Genomic DNA, 12,435 nt, shown 5'->3' with positions numbered 1-12,435 from the left:
TATATATATATATATATATATATATATATATATATATATATATATATACATATATATATGTATATGTATATATATATATATATATATATATATATATATATATATATATATATATATATATATATATATGTATATATATATATATATATATATATATATATATATATATATATATATATATATATATATATATATATATATATATATATATATAAACAGTACCAGCGTTAGCTGGTAGAAGTTATTCATTATTTTTGCGATGGAGAAGCTGTTTTGTCTAACCCTCCTGGTGTGCCTCGTCGCCCCGTTTTACGGAGCACCAGGTAAGTAAACGCGTCTAAAATATTTTGCATTACCTCAAATTATTTCGCCAATAGTCGTAATATATCTGGAGAAAATGGTAATCTTAGTGATTCATGTAAATGTGTCCACATGGACCCTCGGGTTCCAGATAAGATTTTTGGGGGCCCGTGCAAGCAAGGTGGTAAACTAGGTATCTGCAGTAGCATTTTAAGGGTTCATGAAAAACCTTTGCTTTACAGGTGTTCATTGCAAAAAACACTTCGCTTCCTTTCACTAATGTTTTACACAGTGCAACATGGTTCCAGCCACTGAGACACGTTCTCTCAGAGTTCTGCTGCATATCTATGCATGTTAACATGTGGAAAACAAAATAGGAATTCTGAAAGATGTATCTATAAACTGGTTTTTAAAAATTGAATGGTATGGGGGGTGGGGAGAGGCAATAATTCAAAATAGGAATCAAAGAGATCCGTAGGTTAAAAAAAAATGGTTGCGAGACGCTGGTCTAGATCTTAAGGCGGCGAGCTGGCCGACTCGTTAGCACACCGGGCGAAATGCTTAGCGGCATCTTGTCCGTCTTTACGTTCGAGGTTCAAATACCACCGAAGTCGACTTTGCTTTTAACCTTTCTGGGTCGATCGGTACCGAACAAGGATTCTGGATTATTTTTCCGAATTTTTTTACTTAATTTTTTAGAGTGGTCGGGCTCGTTTTTAGTATTCTCGTTTGTGAGAGCAGTCAAGTTTATTTCAGATATTCTCATTTTAAAAATCATCTCCGGTTAATCGCTGAGAGGACGTTGGTGTTGCCTTGACGGAGGTTTGCACTCTCTGAGTGCTCTTGTTTCCTATTTACTTCTATCTAGAAATAAAAGGAAATCATTGCTATTCCCTTCAAACTTTGCTTTTCTGATCTGAACATCAAGTGTTTCAAAACAGACCTATTTTCCATTACATTCCAGACAGACTCAGTGCTGAGTTGCTGAAGCAGAAATATCATTATAGCAAATATTCTGCTCAATACCATAAATTTGCTTGTCAATTACTTGACCATAACCACTTGAACATGTTCCTTAGTGGCTGACAATATGTGCATCTCTGATGATGAGCAGGAGTAGATGGGGAGCATCATGGTCATGTAATGAGAGGGATTCGTTAGGGTTTGAATAAATGTAACAAAAGCATAGTTTTAAGGAAATATTAGCCGTTTTTCATACTTTCTAAGAGTAAGCAAATAGGAAATAACAATTGCTATCCAAGGACAAAAATCGTATTTCACAGTGTAATTCCTCTATCGAACAAAATGTTTCCTTCTTTCTTAATTTCCATTTTGTATCTCTCTTTCTCTCTCTCCCTTTGAACATAAGCAACTGAAGAACCCGTTGTAAGTAACGTAGAAGAACATATCGTCAACGGAATCGATGCGAAATACTGTGAATTTCCTCATGTGGTTTTCCTGAGGATTGCTGCCAAACCTAATGACTACTTCTGTGGTGCAACCCTCATCAGTGATAAATACTTACTGACAGCTGCTCATTGTTTGTAAGTATATATATATATATATATATATATATATATATATATATATATATATATATATATATATATATATATATATATATATATATATATACAGATATAGGGCAGGGAATTGCCAATTAGTAATAAAATTAATAATTAACAATTTTGCCAAGTAGTTCAGTATGAAAAAAACCTTTATCGGTAAAACAATTTATAATCATAAATATATAGGGGTCAGCATTAGTTGCTTCACCAACATACTGAAAATTTAGAAATAGCAGTCAAAGAACTACTGATTCTAAACTACAATTTTTTCTCTAACGGATGCCATAAATATTGCCATCCGTTAGAGAAAAAATTGTAGTTTAGAATCAGTAGTTCTTTGACTGGTATTTCTAAATTTTCAGTATGTTGGTGAAGCAACTAATACTGACCCCTATATATTTATGATTATATATATATATATATATATATATATATATATATATACATACATACATACACATATATATATATATATATATATATATATATATATATATATATATATATATATATATATATATTATATATATATTATTTTATTATTTTAATATTTATTACTTTGTATTTTTATTATAGATCTTTTTAGTGTATTTACTTATTAAATTTTTCTATATGTGACTATTGTTTTTCATGGATGAATTCAAGAATTGTGTTTTTTTTCTTTAAATTATATATTTATATATTATATATTGTGAAATTTAACTTAATTTTAATTTTGATAAATTAAATTAAATTGAACTTTTACCTGTAAATTTGGATTTTTATCCCTAATATTATTATCATATATGTATGTATATATATATATATATATATGTATATATATGTATATATATATATATATACACATACAGTAATCACTCGCCATATTGCGGTTCACCGATCGTGGTTTATTTTTTAAGCTTACGTCGATTCCTCCGTGGTGTTGTTTTGCAATAATAATAAAATAAGTATATACAAAATATAAAAATAATTTTTAAAAATATGCAGTACAGTACTGTTTCTACTTCGTGGATTTTCATCTATCACGCGGGGTTTCGGGACGTAATTGTAAATTTTATGTGTCATGTCGCCCGCAGACAGTGTTATTGTGGAGAGAAAAATACGAGTGATTATGGTGGTTTTATACATATATATATGGTGGTTATATATATATATATATATATATATATATATATATATATATATATATATATATATATATATATATATATATATATATATAATATACAAGAATAAGGGCAGGGAATCGTCAATTAATAATAGAATTAATAATTAACAATTTTGCCAAGTAGTTCAGTATGAAAAAACCTTTATCGGTAAAACCATTTATCATCATAAATATACAGGGATTAACGAGAAGCAACTCAATGCTAATCCCTGTATATTTATGATGATTATATATATATATATATATGGTGATTATGGTCGTTTTATATACATACATATATATATATATATATATATGGAAAAAAAGTCAAGGTAGAAAATGCAAAAATAATTTTATAAAAACCATTTCAGTACCGGTTTCGGTCATTGAGACTTTTTCAACTGTAAGTATGGAAAGCAATTAAATTTTGGAAAAATTAAAAGAAAAGTTTTTTAAAAGAATATTTGCATAGTATTCAAATACAAGGGGCGTTTTCTTTGTCTCTATAGTACATATATATATATGTATATGTACTATGTAGACGTTATGAACGCAGGAGGTTTCTGTGTATTGTGGGAATATGGTTTCGTGTATTTTTTATATTTTAGATTTGTTCCTACCTATTAGAGTAACTCCCCTTTTATTCAACGGTTTTTTTAATAGCATCCATTGTCATAATAGCCAATGAGAATACATCGAAGCACTTAGCTCCGACATTTGAAACTCTGAGTCCTATTATGACAGCTTACTGATTGTCCTAAACTATACATATATAAATTCTTCTATTTACCTAATATCGAAGTCTCATTCTTTCTTTTGTTGTCATTTTATTATTATTATTATTATTATTATTATTGAGTGAAAGAGCAGTGCATGCCATCAAAGTGACACTGGGGTAAAATATACGAAGCCCATTATACCCATCATGACTACCCGTCTGATAAGGGTACACCAGGCACATGCATCACAACCATATGTGCGCGACATGGTGATCTCATATCAAGATAACCAGCACATGACCTTGCAGGTGGGACCCAGTCAGAATTTTATTCACGTCGAGTACCCGTCCCGCTCAAAAGGTCCCTGAATAAGGGTTGTTTAAGGATGTTGAGCAAAACACCTATGTTTCCAAATGGTGAATTATTCAAACCCCAAAGAATTCCTCTCAACACATGGCTATGATGCTCCCCCACTACTCCTGCTCATGATCAGAGATGCACATATCGTCAGCCACAAAGGGACATGCTCAACTGGTTGAGGTCAAACAACTGACAAACAAATCTGTGTTATTGAGCAGAATATTTGCTGTAGCCCATCTTTTATACCAAGACAAAACAATGTACATAATAACACTTCCAATCAGTTATGACCAGAAGCCACGAGAGCCTGATGCATGGTACTGCATCAGGGCATTTATTATTATTATTATTATTATTATTATTATTATTATTATTATTATTATTATTATTATTATATGTATATGTATGTATGTATACATACGTTCATATATATATATATATATATATATATATATATATATATATATATATATATTCATACATACATACAAATATATATATATATATATTTACAGAGAGAGGAGGAGGGAGAGAGATACTCGTATACACACACACACACACACACACACACACACACACACACACACACACACACATAACAGCCTATCTAGTGACAAGGCATTAGTGGGTGTGCTCTCTATAGCAGACTTACCCGAGGTACGTTTCTGCATTGTCGTACTAAATCCGGAACCATACGACAACGAATTAAACTTCTTAACCGTACAGTCATACCTGCTCTTGTAATACATATCTACTCGTTTCAGGGAGAAACAAATTTCTTCTATAGAAGCTCATTTTGGTTCCACCAATAAAATGAATGCCACAGTTATCGTCGGAGTCGCGAATTGGCTTATTCACCCCCAGTATACGAAAACCCCAGGACTCCGTAAGTATTTTAAACTTTTACTTGTTTCAGTCATTAGACTACGGCCATGCTGGAGCACCGTTTTGAAGAAGCTTTAGCCGAATGCATCAATCCCAGTACCTTTTTTTCTTCAAAGCCTGGTGCCTATTCTATCGATAGTTTTTGCCGAACTGCTAGATTACGGGAGCATTAACTCACCAACGCCGGTTGTCAAACGGTGGTGGTGGGGTACAAACAGACAGAAACACACACACACACACACGGACTCGCGCTCACGTAACCGCACGTGGATTGTTGACTATTTTTCCTTACTTTTCCTTCTTTCGCAATGGACTTTCTCTTTCCGACGAAGAGCTATGCTCGAAACGTTAACTCTCTCCTTTCATCGGCACGTTCACTTCTTTCTTTTTTTTCTGTTTATTAATTGCTTGTTCTTTGAATTGACTATACATACATACATACATACATATATATATTTGAAAATTACTACTATCCCTCCAATTAGATTTTTAATTCTTGTTTGATTCACTTGTCTGTGAAACAGCAGCATAGTCGAGATGTGTTTTCTTCTCTTACTCTTGTTTTTTGCAAACATCTTCAAAATGACTTTCTAAAATAAAATTCCATTATGCAGCTGAGGAATACATTTTCATTGTATTTTCTGTGGTGTTCTCACTACATGAATAAATGGAGCTTGTACGAAACGTACGTACTGCTATAACCTATTGAATTTTTGTTGTTTATCTTCAAATATATATATATATATATATATATATATATATATATATATATGTATATATATATATATATATATATATATATATATATATATATATATATATATACGACGGGCTTCTTTCAGTTTTCGTCCCCCAGATATCCACTCACAGGGCTTTGATCGACCCGAGGCTATAGTAAAAGACACTTGCCCAAGGTGTCATGCAGTAGGACTGAACCCGGAACAATATAGATGGGGAGCAAGTTTCTTACCACAAATCCACGCCTGCAACTATGTCTATTATTCGAAATATAATTCTAAGTTCGCTAAAAGAAGAGAAACGAGAAACTTTGGCCTAATTCTCTTCCACTGTTCCAAGAACCTCCCATCTAAAGTTATTTCCGTTACCCATCATGCGTCCGTCTCTTATTAAATAGCTTCTCGCCAGAGCACAGCGATCGCTAAGAACAGCGATGAGTCCTTGTCTTTCTGTCTCTCCGTCTCTCTGTCCCACTCTGTCGGAGTGAAGGGGCGGTGCTTCGTGGCTAGCGTATTTGGCTCACGTTCGGAAGGTCATGAGTTCGATCGCCGGCGGCGTGCTATGTCCTTGAGAAAGACACTCAATTCGTCGCTGCTGCAGTCCACTCAGCTAACAAAAATGAGTAGTACCTGTAATTCAAAGGGCAAGCCTTGTCCCATTCTGTGTCACGCGGAATCTCCTTGAGAACTTTGTTAAGGGTACATGTGTCTGTGGGGTGCTCAGCCACGTTCATTTCGTGAGCAATCTGTTCCGTTAATCGGAGCAGCTTGAGCACTCGTCGTCGTAACCGACGCCACTCCCCACACTCACTCTCTCTTTTCTAATTTTTCCTAGAATTATACAGTAATCCCTCGCTTTATCGCGGTTCACCTAACGCGGTTTATTATTTAAGCTCACGTTGATTCCTCTGTGGTGCTATTTTACATTTATAATAAAATAAATACATACAAATTATAAAAATGAAAATAAAAATATACAGTACAGTACTCCTTCTACCCCGTGGATTTTCACGCGCACACACACACACACACATGCACACACACATGCACACACCCACACACACATGCACACACACACACACACATGCACACACACACACACACATGCACACACACACACAAACATGAAGCCAGTTCGTGACTTTGTGTGTGTTGAAAAGATTTAGATTTCACACGAGTAAATTTGTATTAAAAAACAAAAAAGGAAATGCTTTGAGAAACTTATCGTTGGTAAACGAAAGAAAATATTTATATTTTCATCAAAATATGCTACCGGTTTCATTGACAGAAAATGCGATTTAGTCATAATGAATTAAGTAGGAAAATAAAATCGAAATGAATCAAATGGAATTGATATTTCATGATATCAATTCTGGCAGTTCTTACAAAAATCACATACTGCCAAAATTTTCTTTTATCAATGATTAAGTTCTTCAAACTATTTTGTTTTTGTTTATTTCATCATGCATACATATTCATATACACATACATACTTATATAAATATACACGTTCATACTCGTATTGTTCTTGTTGTAGGCTATTGTCTCCTTTTTCTAAATGTTACTTCAACTAAATCTTAAATCTTCAAATGCTCTTCTCTCCATTAGGTAACGACATTGCCATACTGACTCTGGAGAAACCAGTGCCAAAATCGAAATGTGTTCAACCCATAGAAATTCCAAAGAAAACAGATGACTTCTACAGCCGTTGTATCGCTGTCGGATGGGGAAAGACAGGAGGTAATATATGGAACGATGAATATAAGAGCATGTGTGTGTATATATGTGTGAGAGAGAGAGAGTGTGTATGTGTGAGAGAGAGTGTGTATATGTGAGAGAGGGAATGAGGGACAACGTGTGTATGCATGAGAGTGATTTTGTGTGTAATTTTGTATATAAGTTTGTGTGTGTGTGTGTGCAAATATATGGTAGGACAACTGCTGTGCTGATGAGTCACATTGAGGCAGAAGCAGGTATCCGTAACTGTTCTCTTGTGTCAAGGCAATCAGACTCTCTTTTCCTTAATGTGTGTGTGTGTGCGTGCGTGAGGGCGTGTATGTATACTTTTATTTTTCTATTCTTTTACTTGTTTCAGTCATTTGACTGTGGCCATACTGGAGCTCCGTTTTGAAGAGGTTTTAGTCGAAGAAATCGACCCTAGGACTTATTTTTTTAAGCCTAGTACTTATTCTATCGGTCTTTTTTGCTGAGCCGCTAAGTTACGGAGACCAGCACCGGTTGCCAAGCGGTGATGAAAGGACAAAAACAGACACACACACACACACACACACACATATATATATATATATATATATATATATATACACGACTGGTTTCTTTCAGAAGATACCGTCTACCAAATCCACTCACAAGGATTTGATCAGGCCGAGGTTATAGTATAAGACACTTGCCTAAAGTGCCACACTGTGGGACTGAACCTGGAACCATATGCTTAGGAAGCACGTTTCTTACTACACAACCACGTCTGTTTAAAGACAAATCAGAGCTGCTATGTTGATAACACTCGTTAAGATAGAAGCAAGCGTATTAAGATGGCTTCTGCTCTGCGGACAAACAGACTGCCATTTTTTTAATGTGTGTAGTGAAGGTACGAGAATAGAATGTAGGTTGATGGGATAGGACAACTGTTGCGCTGACGATGTCGATTGAGACTGATATACATTTTTTACTTGTTCCAATCATTAGTCTGCGGCCATGCTGGGGCACCACGTTGAAGAATTTTTTGTCGAATGAATCGATTCCAAGACTTATTTCTTGTTAAGCCTGGTTCTAATTATATCGGTGTCTTTTGCCGAATCGCTAAATTATGGGGACGTAAACATACGTATGTATGTATGTATGTATGTATGTATGTATGCATGTATGTATGTATGCATGTGTGTGTGTATGTAATAATAATTACATGCTCTATATTGCCTTTACCTCCTTTAACTAATTAATTAATTCATGGATTCTTTCTTGAACATGTAGAAAATGGTCATTATCCAACACAGCTGCAGAAAGCCAGCATGTATAGAATGGTCCATGGTCAATGCAAAAAATTCTCACGTGCTCTACCCGGCATGCATCTGTGCATGGGAGATCTTCAACCCCATGGAGAGAACATCTGCAACGTAAGTACAGATTTTTTTTTCTATTGATTTCATACAAATTTGCAGTTGCTAAGTCCTCATGTAGAGTGTAGAGTGTTTCACTTGTAGAAATTGCACATGTTGAGTACCAACATGTATACTGCAGTTGGTAGAAAGGGCTCATATCGAACGATTTTCATGTAGAAAATGTACATGTAGAGTGTCAACATGTACTCATAAGACAATGAACTAAGTGCATGTAGAGGGTTTAACATGTGATAATCGCACGTGTTGAATCTCTACATGTGTACTGCATTTAGTAGACAGAGTATATGTAGTGTTTTACATGTGGAAATCGCACAAGTTGTATGTCTACCTGTATACTACAGCTAATTGGCTAGGCACATGTAGCGTTCCCCGTGCAGAAAATGTACATATAGCATGACTACATGTATACTGCAGACAGTAAACAAGGCGCATATTGTGTGACGAATGAAGAATGTGTACAAACAATGATTGGGCATTTAAAAGAATATTCATGTAGCGTCTACATACAAAGAGCCTATGTTGGATCGGCTACATGTAGTGTAGATTGTGTGAGGTCTTTTATCTGTTGCGTGTTTCAGCCATTCTGTAGAAAGGGTTATCACGCAGAATCGTAAGCATGCTGGGTAAAATGCTTCGTGGCATCCCGTCCGTCTTAACGTTCTGAGTTCAAATTCCGTCGAGGTCGACTCTGCCTTTCAGCCTTTCAGGGTCGATAAATTAAATACCAGCGTAACACTGAGGTCAATGTAATCGACTAGTCCCCTCCCCCAAAATTTCAGGTCTTGTGCTTTTAGTAGAAGGGATTATTATTATTATTATTGTTGTTGTTGTTGTTGTTGTTGTTGTTGTTGTTGTTGTTGTTGTTGTTGTTGTTGTTGTTGTTGTTATTGTTGTTGTTATTATTATTACTATTATTATTATTATTATTATTATTATTATTGAGTGAGAGAGCAGTGCATACCATCAAAGTGACACTGGGGTACAGATATACGAAGCCCATTATACCCATCATGACTACCCGTCTGATAAAGGATACACCAGGCACGTGCATCACAACCATATGTGCGCGACATGGTGATCTCATATCAAAATAAACAGCGCATGACCTTGCAGGTGGGGCCCAGCTAGAATTTTCTTCAGGTCGAGTAGCCCATCCCGCTCAAAAGGTCCCTGAATAAGGTTCGTTTAAGGATGATGAATGAAACACCCATGTTTCCAAAGGTGAATTATTCAAATCCCAAAGAATTCCTTTCAACACATGGCTATGATGCTCCCCCACTGCTTCTGCTCATGATCAGAGATGAACATATCGTCAGCCACCAAGGGACATGCCCAAGAGCTGGTAGAACCGTTAGCACGCCGAACAAAATGCTGAGCGGCGTTTCGTGTCGCCTGCACGTTCTGAGTTCAAATTCCGCCGAGGTTGACTTTGCCTTTCATCTTTTCGAAGTAGATAAATTGAGTATCAGTGGAATACCGGGGTCGATGTAATCGACTTAATCCCTCCCCCAAAATTTCAGGCCTTGTGCTTGCAGTAGAAAGGATTATTATTATTGTTGTTGTTGTTGTTGTTCTGAAAGTCTCTCGGATAGTTCTTAATTACCGGTTATTCTTTACTTGAAAGCAGGCAACAACAAACCACCAAAGGTTTCAAATATTGCCTTCTCCTGTGACTCAAAGAGACAATACTCTCCTTAGAATGCGATCTGTACCCAACAATACCATCTTCTGGATCACCTCAAACCTGACAGTAGCCCCAATATTCTTTATATATGTTTTCCAAAGCCCTTGGAAATTACTCCCAATGCTCCAATTACCACCAGTATCACCATTACTTTCCTCATGCCCCATATCTTTCCTATCTCACCCTGCAGTGGCTGGTATTTCTCACTCTTTTCTGTTTCCTCACATTTCACCCTCGAATCACCTGGTATTGCGACATCCGTTATCTTTACTTCTTTTTCATCTTTATGGACGAGCACGATATCTGGTCGTCTCGCTCCTATGACTTGGTCGCACTGTATGTTAAAATCTCAGAGTATTTTGTAATGTTCGTTTTCCATTACTCCTTCTGGCTTCTGTTCATACCATTGTTCGGCTCTCTCGAGGTTTGCTTTACCGCACAACAGCCAGTGGACATATCTGACCACATTGTCGTGTCTCCTTTTGTATTATTATTATTATTATTATTATTATTATTATTATTATTATTATTATTATTAAGGCCACGACGGGCTAGATGCTTAGCGGCATTTTTTCCGTCTTTACGTTCTAAGTTAAAATCCCGCCGAGGTCGACTTTGCATCTCATCGTTTCGGGGTTAATAAGTACCAGTTAAGCACTGGGGTCAAGGTAATTGGCTGACCTTATGCCAACATTTGAAGCCATTATTATAAACATTAAGGCGGTGAACTGGTAGAATTGTTACTGCACTGGACAAAATACTTAAGGCATTCATCCGTCTTTACGTTCTGAGTTCAAAAGCTCCCGAGGTCAACTTTGTCTTTCATCTTTTCGGGGTCGATAAGATAAGTACCGGTCAAATACTGCAGACGATCAGATCAACTCGCTCTCTCCCCATCAAAATTTCATCTCTTGTACCTATAACAAAAAGAATTATTATACTTTGTTATATAAATATACAGGAGTTTCTTTCTATTTTTTTTTATTTCTTTCGTTTCTATCCCAGGGTGACTCAGGAACCGGTCTGATGTGTAAACGGAAGTCGGACTCGAAATATATCTTGGCTGGAATTGCTTCCTTTGGCTACAATTGCGATCAAGGCTTTGGCGTATTCGTTCGAGTGAAGCACTTTGTTGATTTCATCAAAAAACATACAAATGTCTAAAACTGACGCCGCGCATGCTCTCTTTCTCTTCTTTCTCACACATTACCTACTCTTCCTAATTTTCGTTCTCCCCGCGTCCCTTTTCTTTCTTTCCTATTCCAATAAGCCTTGAGAGGAGGAATTAAAAAATAACACTCAACATTTATATAGAATAAATTTGATACTGTCGATTCGTATTGAGTTTGTTTATCAATAAACGCTTGTATTTAATTTATCACTTAACTGCAATATGTGTGTCTGCGTGTGTGTCTGTGGATAGACGCATATGTATATGTATATATATATATATATATATATATATATATATATATATAACACTCAACATGTATATATATATATATATATATATATATATATATATATATATATATATAAATATATATATATATATATATATATATATATATATATATATATATATATATATATATATATATATATATATATAATATGTATATATATATATATATATATATATATATATATATATAATATGTATATATATATAATATGTATATATTTATATATATATATATATATATATATATATATATATATATATATATATAATATGTATATATATATATATATATATATATTTATATATATATATATATATATATATATATATATATATATATATATATAATATGTATATATATATATATATATATATATATATATATATATATATATATATATATATATATATATATATATATATATATATA

The 12,435-nt window shown here is 34.5% G+C and overlaps 1 protein-coding gene across 1 annotated transcript; it reads left to right on the top strand.

The window, feature by feature from the left end:
* Nucleotides 1-237: 237 nt before the first annotated feature.
* Nucleotides 238-11,876, top strand: LOC149130876 (chymotrypsin-1-like). Its single transcript, XM_089343653.1, has 6 exons — nt 238-323; nt 1,670-1,844; nt 4,859-4,980; nt 7,325-7,456; nt 8,708-8,850; nt 11,546-11,876. Exons 1-6 carry the CDS (start codon nt 260-262, stop codon nt 11,702-11,704), a joined length of 795 nt encoding a protein of 264 aa, XP_089199779.1. The 5' UTR covers nt 238-259; the 3' UTR covers nt 11,705-11,876.
* Nucleotides 11,877-12,435: the final 559 nt, after the last annotated feature.

Source organism: Octopus bimaculoides, chromosome 27 (genome assembly GCF_046866305.1).
Source record: "Octopus bimaculoides isolate indiv1 chromosome 27, ASM4686630v1, whole genome shotgun sequence".
NCBI classification, from domain to species: Eukaryota; Metazoa; Mollusca; class Cephalopoda; order Octopoda; family Octopodidae; genus Octopus; species Octopus bimaculoides.
The sequence above is the reverse complement of the archived record's forward strand: the minus strand, read 5'-3'. Positions and strand labels throughout refer to the sequence as shown.